Raw genomic sequence first — 17177 nt, forward strand, 5'->3', positions numbered from 1 at the left:
CACTCTCTGTTTAAGGCCAAATAGCATTCCAGTTTGCTCTGTTTTTTGGTAAATTCTTTCCAATGTGTCAAGTAATTATATATATATTTTTCATGATTTCTCTCTTTCTGCTCTCTCTCACACCCTCTCTTTCTCTCCCTCTCTTCATTCTCTACCCTCTCTGCCCTCTCTACTCTGTTGCTACTGATGTCACAATCTGTATAAACAAAAACCATCCCATATTACTGTAACAAAGAGATAAAGATGAAAGAGAAACATATCGGCCATTTAAAAAATAGACAGTACACATTACACTAGAAGACCAAAGCTTTGAGAATTGGAATTCTAATTTGTTTATGAAAGGAAATTTACTACAGTAGCTCATGTAATAGAACAATATCTGTTGTCCTGTTCCTGCCGGCAGCGTTTAGTTTGCCCTCTGGCCGGCATTGAGAGCTGCTGGTGTTTCATGTGAGTAATGAAATCACATGTTCATTTGACTCTTCCTAGGTGTTCACCCCGGGACGCACGGGCCCCGAGGAACCGGCTGCTACGGTGCTTTCACCCAACGAGGAGGAGGAGGAGGGAGGATGAGAGGCGAGGAGGCAGGGGTGGTACTAACTGAAAGCACCATGGGTTGCCTGGCATCATGCTACAACAATATGCCAACATGCCCAAGGTGGTGGTGCTCAGGGCTTGCAGGGGGACAAGGTTTTCCCTCGGTTTTACCAGGGCATATTCACAATCAAACCCCCCAAGGGCCACTTCTTTCATCACCTGAGATGTGTGGAATTTAGTCAAAACGTGTTACCGTTGTGATGCCACATCCTGTACAGCAGACGACTATGTTAAATAGTGTGAAAAGAAAGTAGCAGGCAAATGTGATCAAATGCAATTTAGGTTAACCTGCTATAATGAAGCCTGCTATATAGCTTATGTAGCATAGCTCATTGACTTTTCAACAGCAGTCAATAAAGTAGAATGGAGCACTTTAAGTAGTAATGAACCATTGGTTTCTTCAAAGTTGAAGGCCAACAGTTCTGTGGGCAGTTATTGGTATTCACTTCACTATATGTGTACCCTAGCTGCAAGCTAAGGCACTAATTCCACTGACATGCAATCAGCAAATTCATTACATATTTAATTTAATAGATTTAAAAGCAGGGGGAAAAGCGGAGGCAAAATATTGTTAAGTGAGATTAGAATTGATCAGTTAGAAGCCCGGGAGCGATGGAAAACAGGTCTGACAAATAGAATGGAACATAGAACAGAACAGTGTACTAGAACTAGAACCCTTTCAGAACCATACCTCCAGCAGGGGCCAAGCTCCTCCTTTGAAGTCAGAAATGGAGACTGAAAAGTAATCCTGTAAAATACAGTTTTCTAAATACAGCTGCATACAAATTTCATCAGCTGGTGGCCATGGAAGGCATGCCCGCAAGGCTCAATTACCCCAGCATGAGCTAGAGAGGAAACAGCAGTGTGGCTCTCAAACCACTCTACATCCATCCAATGCATGACACCATGCTTTCTCCTGGCCACCTGTGAAATTGTATGGGTATATTCGAGGGGAAAAGGCTAAATGAAACCCAGTGAAACTCTTCAGGGGCCCACTTTGCTATCTTCACAGACATGTAAGCAGATTAACATTAGTTTTAGCTCCAGAGAAAGAAGCAGTTTTTATTGAAGAGACTGAACTCCTTATTAGGAGCAGGCCAAAGCCTTAATGTCCATGATCAAGAGTGTAGAGGTATGAAATAAGAAAGAGAAGGCTATATTCGATATATGCTGCTGTCGTGCTTTATTCCTGCACCAACATTGTCTGATCGTAAACCCTCCAATCACCACCCATCCACTGGATGTGGTCCGGTGACAATGGATGTTGTCACCTAACAATGGCCACGTAGGAGTTAACAAAGCAGCACAAACACATTTTCTCACAGTCAACCCAGGTACATAAGGCACCAGTGGTAGACAACGTGAGACACGGCAAGGGCCAGTCAGTCCTTGTAGATAGTCTACAGTGGTAGATAGACAACATGTGGTAGAGTGGTAGATAGACAACATGCTAGACAACAATGTTCCATTAATAGCCTGACAGATCAATGGAACACTTGAGTCAGTCCACACCTGCTGCTTCTGCTGTCCATCAATAAGCAGTAAGACCCACAACACATTACAGTATCTGATAGTACTTTTCCACAGCACTTTCAGAGGAATTGATCAGGGGTTTTAGCCAACAAAGATACACTGCATATCAGTGATGACGGTGAATGTGAGCGTGACATAATGCACTTGAATAGTTTGCTCTAATTCATATTAATAATGGGGGGAGGGGGGGGGTCAACACGGTCAAATATCGGGATATTATTTTTGACGATGGTTGGCAAATCATTTTGACAATATCGCAATATTATTTTAATTTAGACTCCAGTATTTTTCCTTCATAGCTTGTTCTCTTTTCGTTTTAAATAGGGAGCCAATAATATCGTACTGTGAGGTCTCTGGCAATTCCCAGCCCTAATTCATATGGCATATTATTTTACTGTTAGTCTATCCTTATATCCTAGTCTTGTGCACAGTGAGACAGTGAGAAGGACAGACTGCAACCGCACATCATATTTGCCCTCCTCAGGTTCTGAATTCTAAAATGTAATCTACAGCCACAGAGATGATGTGTCCCATGACAAACGATACTGTCACCTAATAGGTCTCTTTCCTCTCTCAGAGTCAAACCCTTCCCTCATCACATTCCCTCAGAGTTAGCTGTCCTCAGGCAGTACTAGTGCTGCTGTTACTCCCCATGTTAGCTAACACTACTGTAGTCACTCCTTATGAGCTGCTATGCTGCTGCCGCTGTTGCCAGGCTCAGCACCACAAGAAGAGGGTTCAAATTAACGAATACAAACACCCCCCAACATAAATCCTCTCTGAATGACGAGGCTGGCTGACCTGCATCTCAATGATTTCATGTCTTTCATGTACAAACTACATGTACTTTGTTGCCCAGATTCCCAAGGTCAGTGAGGACGCCTGAGCCAGGCGTCAGAGCAATCGGAGAAATCGGAGCTACCGCGGTGGTCTCTTCATCCTGCAGGCCTTGGCAGGGGGTTAAACATCCCCTCTGGTGATCCCAGGGGACCGTTCTCCTATCCCCCACCTCTGCATAAATAACTAATTAAGTGCAAGGGGTTTGCGTGCGTGTTTGGGAGTGTGTGTATGTGTGTGTTTGGGAGTGTGTGTATGTGTGTGTTTGGGAGTGTGTGTATGTGTGTGTTTGGGAGTGTGTGTTTGGGAGTGTGTGTATGTGTGTGTTTGGGAGTGTGTGTATGTGTGTGTTTGGGAGTGTGTGTATGTGTGTGTTTGGGAGTGTGTGTATGTGTGTGTTTGGGAGTGTGTGTATGTGCGTGTTTGGGAGTGTGTGTATGTGCGTGTTAGGGAGTGTGTGTATGTGCGTGTTTGGGAGTGTGTGTATGTGTGTGTTTGGGAGTGTGTGTATGTGTGTGTTTGGGAGTGTGTGTATGTGTGTGTTTGGGAGTGTGTGTATGTGTGTGTTTGGGAGTGTGTGTATGTGTGTGTTTGCATTCATGTGTGGGTGGGGTAGGGGGATGTCAATGTTGTATCTGTTATTCTGTTTATTACATACCCTTTCTTATGGAGTCCTTAACTATAAGTGTTGATGATGTCACACATCCTAACTAGAATGTTTGATGATGTCACACATCCTAACTAGAATGTTTGATGATGTGACACATCTTAACTAGAAGTTTTGCTTATGTGACACATCTTAACTAGAATGTTTGATGATGTGACACATCTTAACTAGAGGTTTTGCTTATGTGACACATCTTAACTAGAAGTTTTGATGATGTCACACATCCTAACTAGAAGTTTTGATGATGCCACACATCCTAACTAGACGTTTTGATGATGTGACACATTCTAACTAGAGGTTTTGATGATGTGACACATTCTAACTAGACGTTTTGATGTGACAAATTCTAACTAGAAGTTTTGATGATGTGACACATCAAGTAGGCAAATTTTCTTCTGGCTGACGTATGTAGTCTGTAATGTCATGGGGAACAAAGTTGTCAAGGTCAAATAGAACATGTTAAATCATGTTCATTATCGAAGAAAGGGAATACAGGAATACATTACTCTGTGAGTCATTGTTGTGAATGATAGAGACAAAATCAGGTACATCGATTCAGGAAGATGTTTTCCTCTATGCTGAATATCCATGGAACATCCCACCTGTGAAGTTGTCAGTTATTCACACTCAGTGCCACTTAGCCATATTAAAGCATCAAACATATTTAAACAGACCCCTAGGCTCAGTCTGTGTCTGTGTCCATCCACAACATATGAGTTGTGAGTCCCACATATGAGTCCCACTCATATTGTTGTAGTAATTTCATTACAGCCCACACTGGAAGCAATTATAGCTCCAAGCTTGACAGCTTGACTCAGCATCACCAAGACCTCTCAACAAACAGACAGCAACAGAGCATCACCAAGACCTCTCAACAAACAGACAGCAACAGATCCTTACCAAGACCTCTCAACAAACAGACAGCAACAGAGCATCACCAAGACCTCTCAACAAACAGACAGCAACAGAGCATCACCAAGACCTCTCAACAAACAGACAGCAACAGAGCATTACCAAGACCTCTCAACAAACAGACAGCAACAGATCCTTACCAAGACCTCTCAACAAACAGACAGCAACAGAGCATCACCAAGACCTCTCAACAAACAGACAGAAACAGAGCATTACCAAGACCTCTCAACAAACAGACAGCAACAGATCCTTACCAAGACCTCTCAACAAACAGACAGCAACAGAGCATCACCAAGACCTCTCAACAAACAGACAGCAACAGAGCCTCACCAAGACCTCTCAACAAACAGACAGCAACAGATCATTACCAAGACCTCTCAACAAACAGACAGCAACAGAGCATCACCAAGACCTCTCAACAAACAGACAGCAACAGATCATTACCAAGACCTCTCAACAAACAGACAGCAACAGAGCATCACCAAGACCTCTCAACAAACAGACAGCAACAGAGCATCACCAAGACCTCTCAACAAACAGACAGCAACAGAGCATCACCAAGACCTCTCAACAAACAGACAGCAACAGAGCATCACCAAGACCTCTCAACAAACAGACAGCAACAGAGCATCACCAAGGCCTCTCAACTTACAGACATCAACAGATAATTAGCAAGGCCTCTCAACAAACAGACAGAAACAGAGCCGTAAACCAACAGGACATACAGGGCAGACAGCTTCCTCCTGTTCCTGCTCCAAGGTGTGTGTTCTAAATGGCACCCTATTCCCCATATAGTGCACTACTTTCGACCAATTCTCTGAAAATAGTGTGCCATTTGGGATGAAACCCATGACAGTAAACAGCCGCGAATTAACAATCAGAGGCCACGAATGACCCAAAACTGGAATTAGACAACCTCGTCCAGCCCCAGGAGGGATATAATGAGGATTTAGGGAGATTTGAGGTCGTATCGGAGCTGAAATATGTCTGGACATTTTCACCTGGTTCAACACAGCTAGCTAGCTGCTATCCGAGTGACTACTCCTGGCTAACGTCGGTCTCGAAGCAAGCACCAATTAGCCTGGAGCTAGCCCATGCTAGGGCCTTTCTCCCGGCTAGCTAAAGAGGCCCATCAGCCACTCCTGGGCTACAATACCCGGACCCCTTCTACTGCCGGTATGGGGCACGGAACCCCGCCGATCCTTCATGACTGGCCTACGACGTAATCTGCTCGAGGGGGTACTCAACTGGCCTCTACATCGCGATGTCCCCTGAATGCCCATCTGCTAGCCGCGGCCCGCTAGCTGCAAGCCGCGGCCCGCTAGCTGTCTAGAGCATATTGGACTGTTAGCTGTATAGATCCATCGGCCAATTTCTTGGGCCACTATACCTATTTTGCCAATTGGACTTGGACCCCTCTGCTATTCGGAACCCTACTAATCCATCACGACTGGTCTATTGACGTCACTGCATGCGGATGCTAAAACAGACTTTCCTCCGTCGAGACGTCCCTCTAAGGCCTTTCTGCTAGCTGGCTAGCCCTGGCCTGCTAGCTGTCTGAATCGCCGTGTCTCCAGCCAGCCCAACCACTCACTGGACCCCTATTGATCACCCGGCTACGCATGCCTCTCCCTAATATCAATATGCCTTGTCCATTACTGTCCTGGTTAGTGATTATTGTCTTATTTCACTGTAGAGCCTCTAGCCCTGCTCAATATTCCTTAACCTACCATTTAGTTCCACCTCCCACATATGCGGTGACATCACCTGGTTTAAATGTCTCTAGAGACAATATCTCTCTCATCATTACTCAATGCCTAGGTTTACCTCCAATGTACTCACATCCTACCATACCTTTGTATGTACATTATGCCTTGAATCTATTCTATCGCACCCAGAAACCTGCTCCTTTTACTCTCTGCTCCAAACGCACTAGACGAACGCACCTACTCCTCCTCTGTTCCTCTGGCGATGTAGAGGTTAATCCAGGCCCTGCAGTGCCTAGCTCCACTCCTACTCCCCAGGTGCTTAACACCCCGGCCATCCTACAATCTAAGCTTGATGCCCTCAATCTCACACAAATTATCAATGAACCCACCAGGTACATCCCCAAATCTATAAACACGGGCACCCTCATAGATATCATCCTAACCAACTTGCCCTCTAAATACACCTCTGCTGTTTTCAACCAAGACCTCAGCGATCACTGCCTCATTGCCTGCATCCGTAATGGGTCTGCGGTCAAACGACCACCCCTCATCACTGTCAAACGCTCCCTAAAACACTTCAGCGAGCAGGCCTTTCTAATCGACCTGGCCCGGGTATCCTGGAAGGATATTGACCTCATCCCGTCAGTAGAGGATGCCTGGTTATTCTTTATAAGTGCCTTCCTCACCATCTTAAATAAGCATGCCCCATTCATAAAATGTAAAACCAGGAACAGATATAGCCCTTGGTTCTCTCCAGACCTGACTGCCCTTGACCAGCACAAAAACATCCTGTGGCGTTCTGCATGAGTATCGAATAGCCCCCGTGATATGCAACTTTTCAGGGAAGTTAGGAACCAATATACACAGGCAGTTAGGAAAGCTAAGGCAAGCTTTTTCAAGCAGAAATTTGCATCCTGTAGCACAAACTCAAAAACGTTCTGGGACACTGTAAGGTCCATGGAGAATAAGAGCACCTCCTCCCAGCAGCCCACTGCACTGAGGCTAGGAAACACTGTCACCACCGATAAATCCACTATCCTTGAGAATTTCAATAAGCATTTTTCTACGTCTGGCCATGCTTTCCACCTGGCTACCCCTACCCCGATCAACAGCCCTCCACCCCCCACAGCAACTCACCCAAGCCTCCCCCATTTCTCCTTCACTCAAATCCAGATAGCTGATGTTCTGAAAGAGCTGCAAAATCTGGACCCCTACAAATCAGCCGTGCTAGACAATCTGGACCCTCTCTTTCTAAAATGATCTGCCGAAATTGTTGCAACCCCTATTACTAGCCTGTTCAAACTCTCTTTTGTATCGTCTGAGATTCCCATAGCTTGGAAAGCTGCCGCGGTCATCCCCCTCTTCAAAGGAGGAGACACTCTAGACCCAAACTGCTACAAACCTATATCTATCCTACCCTGCCATTCTAAGGTCTTCGAAAGCCAATTTAACAAACAGATTACCGACCATTTCGAATCCCACCATACCTTCTCGCTATGCTATCTGGTTTCAGAGCTGGTCATGGGTGCTCCTCAGCCACGCTCAAGGTCCTAAACGACATCATAACCGCCATCGATAAGAGACATTACTGTGCAGCCGTATTCATCGACCTGGCTAAGGCTTTCGACTCTGTCAATCACAACATTCTTATTGGCAGACTCAACAGCCTTGGTTTCTCAAATGAATGCCTCGCCTGGTTCACCAACTACTTCTCTGATAGAGTTCAGTGTGTCAAATCGGAGGGCCGACTCTCTTCTCTGTATACATCAATGATGTCACTCTTGCTGCTGGTGATTCGTTGATCCACCTCTATGCAGACGACACCATTCTGTATACCTCTGGCCCTTCTTTGGACACTGTGTTAACTAAACTCCAGACGAGCTTCAATGCCATACAACTCTCCTTCCGTGGCCTCCAACTGCTCTTAAATACAAGTAAAACTAAATGCATGCTCTTCAACCGATCGCTGCCCGCACCCGCCCGCACGTCCAGCATCACTACTCTGGACGGTTCTGACTTAGAATATGTGGACAACTACAAATACCTAGGTGTCTGGTTAGACTGTAAACTCTCCTTCCAGACTCACATTAAACATCTCCAATCCAAATTTAAATCTAGAATCGGCTTCTTATTTCGCAAGCAAGCATCCTTCACTCATGCTGCCAAACATACCCTCGTAAAACTGACCATCCTACCGATCCTCGACTTTGGTGATGTAATTCACAAAATAGCCTCCAACACTCTACTCAACAAATTGGATGCAGTCTATCACAGTGCCATTCGTTTTGTTACCAAAGCCCCATACACTACCCACCACTGCGACCTGTACGCTCTCGTTGGCTGGCCCTCGCTTCATACTCGTCGCCAAACCCACTGGCTCCAGGTCATCTACAAGTCTCTGCTAGGTAAAGCCCCGCATATCGATTGTGCAACCAGGGCTGGTAAAAACCGTGGATCATTGTTATTCTAACTTCCGTGATGCATACAAGGCCCTCCCCCGCCCTCCTTTCGGAAAAGCTGACCACGACTCCATTTTGTTGCTTCCAGCCTATAGACAGAAACTAAAACAGGAAGCTCCCGCGCTCAGGTCTGTTCAACGCTGGTCTGACCAATCTGATTCCACGCTTCAAGATCAATCACGTGGACTGGGATATGTTCCGCATTGCGTCAAACAACAGCATTGACGAACACGCTGATTCGGTGAGCGAGTTTATTAGCAAGTGCATCAGTGATGTTGTACCCACAGCGTTTATTAAAACATTCCCCAACCAGAAACCGTGGATTGATGGCAGCATTCGTGCGAAACTGAAAGCGCAAACCACTGCTTTTAATCAGGGCAAGGTGACCGGAAACGTGACAGAATACAAACAGTGTAGCTATTCCCTCCGCAAGGCAATCAAACAAGCTAAGCATCAGTATAGAGACAAAGTAGAGTCGCAATTCAACGGCTCAGACACGAGAGGTATGTTGCAGGGTCTACAGTCAATCACGGACTACAAAAAGAAAACCAGCCCCGTCACGGACCAGGATGTCTTGCTCCCAGACAGACTAAACAACTTCTTTGCTCGCTTTGAGGACAATACAGTGCCACTGACACTGCCCGCTACCAAAACCTGCGGACTCTCCTTCACTGCAGCCGACATGAGTAAAACATTTAAACGTGTTAACCCTCGCAAGGCTGCAGGCCCAGATGGCATCCCCAACCGCGTCCTCAGAGCATGCGCAGACCACCTGGCTGGTGTGTTTACGGACATATTCAATCAATCCTTATCCCAGTCTGCTGTTCCTACATGCTTCAAGAGGGCCACCATTGTTCCTGTTCCCAAGAAAGCTAAGGTAACTGAGCTAAACGACTACCGCCCCGTAGCACTCACTTCCGTCATCATGAAGTGCTTTGAGAGACTTGTCAAGGACCATATCACCTCCACCCTACCTGACACCCTAGACCCACTCCAATTTGCTTACCGCCCCAATAGGTCCACAGACGACGCAATCGCAACCACACTGCACACTGCCCTAACCCATCTGGACAAGAGGAATACCTATGTGAGAATGCTGTTCATCGACTACAGCTCAGCATTTAACACCATAGTACCCTCCAAACTAGTCATCAAGCTCGAGACCCTGAGTCTCGACCCCACCCTGTGCAACTGGGTACTGGACTTCCTGACGGGCCGCCCCCAGGTGGTGAGGGTAGGTAACAACATCTCCACCCCACTGATCCTCAACACTGGGGCCCCACAAGGATGCGTTCTGAGCCCTCTCCTGTACTCCCTGTTCACCCACGACTGCGTGGCCATGCACGCCTCCAACTCAATCATCAAGTTTGCAGACGACACTACAGTGATAGGCTTGATTACCAAACAATGACGAGACGGCCTACAGGGAGGAGGAGGTGAGGGCCTCGGAGTGTGGTGTCAGGAAAATAACCTCACACTCAACGTCAACAAAACAAAGGAGATGATCGTGGACTTCAGGAAACAGCAGAGGTAGCACCCCCCTATCCACATCGACGGGACAGTAGTGGAGAGGGTAGTAAGTTTTAAGTTCCTCGGCATACACATCACGGACAAACTGAATTGGTCCACCCACACAGACAGCGTGGTGAAGAAGGCGCAGCTGCGCCTCTTCAACCTCAGGAGGCTGAAGAAATTCGGCTTGTCACCAAAAGCACTCATAAACTTTTACAGATGCACAATCGAGAGCATCCTGTCGGGCTGTATCACCGCCTGGTACGGCAACTGCTCCGCCCACAACCGTAAGGCTCTCCAGAGGGTAGTGAGGTCTGCACAACGCATCACCGGGGGCAAACTACCTGCCCTCCAGGACACCTACACCACCCGAGGTCACAGGAAGGCCATAAAGATCATCAAGGACAACAACCACCCGAGCCACTGCCTGTTCACCCCGCTATCACCCAGAAGGCGAGGTCAGTACAGGTGCATCAAAGCAGGGACCGAGAGACTGAAAAACAGCTTCTATCTCAAGGCCATCAGACTGTTAAACAGCCACCACTAACATTGAGTGGCTGCTGCCAACATACTGACTCAACTCCAGCCACTTTAATAATGTAAAAATTGATGTAAAAATGCATCACTAGCCACTTTAAACAATGCCACTTCATATAATGTTTACATACCCTACATTACTCATCTCATATGTATATACTGTACTCGATACCATCTACTGCATCTTGCCTATGCCGTTCTGTACCATCACTCATTCATATATTTTTATGTACATATTCTTTCATTCCTTTACACTATGTGTATAAGGTGGTTGTTGTGAAATTGTTAGGTTAGATTACTCGTTGGTTATTACTGCATTGTCGGAACTAGAAGCACAAGCATTTCGCTACACTCGCATTAACATCTGCTAACCATGTGTATGTGACAAATAAAATTTGATTTTGATTTGATATCTCAGCTCACTGGTCACCATAGCAGCACCCACCTGTAGCACGCGCTCCAGCAGGTATATCTCACTAGTCACCCCCAAAGCCAATTCTTCCTTTGGCCGCATCTCCTTCCAGTTCTCTGCTGCCAATGACTGGAACGAACTGCAAAAATCACTAAAGCTGGAGACTCATATCTCCCTCACTAGCTTTAAGTACCAGCTGTCAGAGCAGCTCACAGATCACTGCACCTGTACATAGCCCATCTGTAAATAGCCCATCTGTAAATAGCCCATCCAACTACCGCATCCCCATACTGTATTTATTTATTTATCTTGCTCCTTTGCACCCCAGTATCTCTACTTGCACATTCATCTTCTGCACATTCTACCATTCCAGTGTTTAATTTCTATATTGTAATTACTTCGCCACCATGGCCTATTTATTGCCTTACCTCCCTTATCCTACCTCATTTGCACATGCTGTATATAGACTTTTTCTACTGTATTATTGATTGTATGTTTGTTTATTCCATCTCTAACTCTGTGTTGTTGTATGTGTCGAACTGCTTTGCTTTATCTTGGCCAGGTCGCAGCTGCAAATGAGAACTTGTTCTCAACTAGCCTACCTTGTTAAATAAAGGTGAAATAAAAAAAATATGGTTGTGTCAATATTGTGTCAGGACCATTTTGGGAACAGCAGCATGATGGCTGAATAATGAGCTGAGGAGTGGAGGTGGTACCGGGGTTGGATCCACTCGACTCTCCTCTCGTCAACGTCCATTCGTCTCAGACTATTTTGGCATGTAAACACTGGCCATCCTCATTAAAGGAGCATATCCCCAGACAGAATACAGATACAAATGACATCAACCTCAGAGAGAATTATAGGGACCTCTCTTTGTTCCCCCCGTTCCAGATTTATAGCTATAGCTTCGTTAGCGTAGGACTTTCGGGGCAAAGTTTTAATGAGTTGGATACAAAACTGTAATTCAGCTCTCCGCTCCATAAATGTTCCCTTGGATGAAAGATTACATTTAACGGGGCTCAAGTTACCTTTTAATGAGAATGTATAAACACGACCGATTAAGCTGTGACTGGATTCTGAGGCTCTAGGCCCATCCATAACAGTAAAACAGTCTATCTAGTATCGGAGGGAAGTTATAGTAAATGTAATCAAAGACAGACAGGGCTAATGTGTTTTCCCTAGGTAAGGGAAGGTTCTAGATTTATCATCCTCGCCTCTGTTCCAGACTTCATTCCAATAAAATGCAAGGTAGCCTAAGGTACTATGTCAGACGTGAGACTGATTGAAGTTTAATGAAATACTTTTAATTAAAGTCTCTGTGTGTATGCAGATGGACGCTTCAGTGACTGTGTTTGTGTGTGTGTGTGCGGCGCGGGGGGGGGGGGGGGGGGGGAAAGGATGGATAACCAATATAAATAAATCCACAGTTGCAGCTCAGACTTTTAGACAGATGCTCATTCAGACAGACTGCTCATTCAGCAGTTTAGCAGAAGAAATACGCTTTGTCTCATATTCAGCAAAATGGGAATGAGTTTGAGAATCAGAATTTTCAAGATGGGCTGCTATAAAATATTAACTTTCAGCATATCAGTGTCATCTGTTCTGTTGATCCAGTCCCCTTGAAGACAGTGAGGTATCTTAGTTTTACCATACGTTACACAACCTGCTCATGATTATATGCATTTCATATGCATGATTAGAATCACGACAAACCTCTCTTCCCCCTGTGTGTTGACACCATGTACAGTATGTTATGCTGTCTATAAATCATAATAAACAGTATTGAATCTTAATTTTAGCACAGCATTTGTCTTAGGGCGGGACAAAGAGGAACAAAACCCATTCATATGCCACTCAGCCAAAACACAACCACCACAAGAGCAACAGAAACAACAACAATACAATTCCAACGTTTTAATGTTTGTTGGTATGAAATAGGTTCAAGGTGCTTAAAAATCTTGACTTGAATTACGTTGATAAATCATTGTAATGACACAAATACAGTAAGGTTCCACCTGAGGCTAACAACGTAGCAACAGGAAGCAGAAAAGGTCAATTTCATACATTATTTAATTCAGGAAAAATCTATTTGATGACCAACATTGATTTGTTATTTTATGACCAACACCGGGCTGTTTGTTTTACATGTGACAGAGGCTGTTGGACATTAATGAAGTGGGCTTGTCAGTAAGCAGGGGAATGTGTTAGGCCTTGATGGGAGCATTATTTCCATCAGCTGGTATACATATGAAGAGTACAGTATGCCCAGGCTTGATTGTAAAGAGAGGGAGAGAGAGTGTCGCTTCTGAAAGGAGTGTGCTGTGTCATTAGCATGATATGACGGGGTTCTGAGGAGCAGTGGGGAAGGGGACGATTCAATCAAGGAGAACTCATCATCAAGGGATTCATCCACCTTGTGAATCATCTCACCTTCACTTGATTATATTATATTACATTATCTTATGTTCATATACTGTATTATCATCAGGTCGCAATGCCGTTTTTATAAAAAAAACGTCATAGAAAATCTTCTAATCTTCTTTAAAGATAATTAAGGTAATTTTCAGGATGGTCCCTCTCACATGTTGTGAGGAAAATAGGTATCATTTCGCCCCACCAGACCAAAACGGTTGGAAGCTTAACATTTCAGTTAATTTCAGTTAATAAGGTACTTATCTTAAAAGCCCTCTATTAGCAAGTTGACGTTCTAGAAGCATTCAACACAGTACAAAATAGTTTTCTCACCATGCATTTGACCTGATGTGGGGATAATTTAGACAAAGCTCTGAGAAACCTTTAATTGCAGAGAACTCCCATTGGTTTTCTTTGAACACTGATGTTAGGCAAGGTGCCTTTGACCATTATTTAATATATTTTTGTGAACTAGCTGTAACTTCCTGTTAGAACATGCACTGTTATGTGATTAGTCAAGCTAGGCAGTTTGTTTAATTTTATTCTGGGATGAGAGTGTTTTTATACTTCTGAAAATATGAGGGAGGAGTTCCAGTGGTGAATATTAATTATATTTCAGGATGTAATCCACAGGCAATTAATGATCTCTTTTGCAATACTAATGCCTGGCTTAATTTCATTACAGATTATGTCTGATTGTGTGTGTATGTGTGTGCGTGTGTCTCCATGTCTTATGGAAACAATAACATTATATTTCAAGAAGAATAACTCAAATAGAAACAAATAGAACTATGAATAAATTAGGCACCTATATCCTTTTCTCAATATAGGGGGTGCTGTTTCCACTTTGGAAAATATCGTCTCCAAATTAAACTGCCTCATACTCAATTCTTGCTCGTACAATATGCATATTATTATTACTATTGGATAGAAAACAATCTCTAGTTTCTAAAACCGTTTGAATTATGTCTGTGGGTGAACCAGAACTCTTTCTGCAGCGAAATCCATGACAGGAACTGCGAAGGTCTGAAAACGAGGCTCTGTTCTCAGATCAGTTTAAAGCTCTGTATGTATCCTATGGGTCGACATGAACTGCACCCGCCTTCCCCTGGATGTCAGTAACCAATGAGAAGTGGAATGGAGTGTCTACGTAGTTCTCAGAGCTTATAAAAAGCCAAGGAACGAGGGTAGCTCTCTTTTCGTCGTTCGTCATTGCGCAAAGCAAGACCTCAGGATGGCATTTTGAAACGCTCAGTTATCGGCCTTAGCTATATCCGTCTGTAATTTAATTCGATATAGGTGTTAGAAACATCATAACGAAGTTATTTTAAACCGAGTTATATCAGTTTATGCGAGTATATTGCTATTTTCGGAATTTCCTTAGTATTGCGTTTTGAGGATTTGGGCATGTTGTGGCCACATAGCTATTGTTAGCTGCTAATTCCGAAGTTGAAGACGACGTTTTACAACCAAGCAACGATTCTTTTGGACAAAGGACCACTTGCCCAAGATTCTGATGGAAGCTCGTCCAAAAGTAAGAGCTATTTATGATGTTATTCCGTATTTATGTGGAAAAATGTAAACGCATTTGTCCGCCATTATTGCGGCACTAGTCTGGCTGTAACGCACACTGTATGTCTAGTAACGTTAATTTTAAAAATCTAACTCAGCGGTTGCATTAATAACTAATGCATCTTTCATTTGCTGTCCAACCTGTATTCTTTAGTCAAGTTTACGATTATTTATTGATTAGATTAGGTGCCTTTCCAAGATGGCGCCGGCCAGAATGCATGACCTGTTGCCACTGATCACATTGTATAACCACGATTTGTGCTGCTAAATATGCACATTTTCGAACAAAACCTATATGCATTGTGTAATATGATGTTACAGGACTGTCATCTGAGGAAGTATATCAAGGTTAGTCCAAAATTATATATATTTTGCTGTATTGTTACGATCGCTAACCTGTGCTGCTGGTAAATTGCTTGTGTTTCTGGCTATTGTGCTAAGCTAATATAATGCTATATTGTGTTTTCGCTGTAAAACACTTAAAAAATCTGACATATTGGCTGGATTCACAAGATGTTGGGCTTTCATTTGCTGTACGCTGTGTATTTTTCAGAAATGTTTTAAGATGAGTAATTAGGTATTTGACGTTGGTCTCTGTAATTATTCTGGCAGCTTCGGCACTATTTCAGATTGCAGCTGCAATGTAGAACTGTGATTTATACCTGAAATATGCACATTTTTCTAAAAAAACATATGCTATACAATAAATATGTTATCAGACTGTCATCTTATGAAGTTGTTTCTTGGTTAGTGGCTATATATATCTTTATTTGGTCGAAATTGTGATAGCTACCCATGCAGGAAAAAAATGGTGGGAAAAAAAAGTTGTGTCTTTTGCTATCGTGGTTAGCTAATAGATTTACATATTGTGTCTTCCCTGTAAAACATTTTAAAAATCAGAAATGATGGCTGGATTCACAAGATCTGTATCTTTCATCTGGTGTCTTGGACTTGTGATTTAATGATATTTAGATGCTAGTATTTACTTGTGACGCTATGCTAGGCTATGCTAGTCAGCTTTTTTACTGTGGGGGGTGCTCCCGGATCCGGGATGCGTAGCAAGTAGAAGTTAATCTGGCATTATTTGTGATTGAAAAGAGGCAAAATAAAGTTTGTATTGACCTGAACTCAAAAGTCTCTTTCTCTAAAGTCAAATTCAGCTCCAAAACATGAGCAAAAATACAAAAACAGCTGACATGAAATGTCAGTTTGTATCAGACAAAGCCATTTTAAAAAGCCATTTTAAAATGCCCCTGAGATTTGTGACAGCCCCCCACTCCCACAAATGTACAAAAATAGGTAAAATCTGTGACCATTCTGACCTTTTGGTGCTGAACATCTTGGCGATGTCTTGTTGCTGCTGTTCAGAGGGTCGTTCTAGGTGAGAGGGTGAGCCTTCAGACTGTAGACCTGAGAGGGGGAGAGAGGAGGGGAAAGACACAGACAGACAGACAGACAGACAGACAGACAGACAGACAGACAGACAGACAGACAGACAGACAGACAGACAGACAGACAGACAGACAGACAGACAGACAGACAGACAGACAGACAGACAGACAGACAGACAGACAGACAGACAGACAGACAGACAGACAGACAGACAGACAGACAGACAGACAGACAGAGAACACAAACACACAGTGAGATTTTCAGCACGCCAGTGTCACCCAGGAGCTGTCAAGGTAGCATGACCGAACCCTCCCCCCAAACAACCCCAATTACCTGCCCTCAAACTGATAGGGGAAGACTGACTAGGCAGCTAGAGGAGGGGCACAGTGCACAAAACACAGCAATGGTTTATAAAACAACATTGTTATACAGGAGGTGCAGTATACCATGCCAACTTCAACAGGTCACTCTGCATTTACTATACCTCGTCTGAACGGGTAAATGAATGAGTAATACAAAGTGGTGCACACAGATATCCATACATATTCTGCTGCTTCTATGTGTTCCTCCCCTCCAGTATAATGTCTGAGACTTTAGCCTCCTGCCCTGTCATGCTCTGTAAAGG

At 44.0% G+C, this 17177-nt stretch overlaps 1 protein-coding gene across 3 annotated transcripts in view; it reads right to left on the minus strand.

Annotated features, from left to right (window-relative positions):
• Window positions 1-17177, minus strand: part of LOC139564143 (oxidation resistance protein 1-like) — a 200090-nt gene that overhangs the window by 150489 nt on the left and 32424 nt on the right. For all 3 annotated transcript variants that reach the window (XM_071383368.1, XM_071383365.1, XM_071383363.1), the window contains exon 2: window positions 16483-16570. In XM_071383368.1, coding sequence (XP_071239469.1) covers window positions 16483-16499 — 17 coding nt within the window. In that variant the 5' untranslated portion in view covers window positions 16500-16570. The remainder of the gene's footprint in view (window positions 1-16482; window positions 16571-17177) is intronic.

This window comes from Salvelinus alpinus, chromosome 35 (genome assembly GCF_045679555.1).
Source record: "Salvelinus alpinus chromosome 35, SLU_Salpinus.1, whole genome shotgun sequence".
Lineage (NCBI taxonomy): Eukaryota > Metazoa > Chordata > Actinopteri > Salmoniformes > Salmonidae > Salvelinus > Salvelinus alpinus.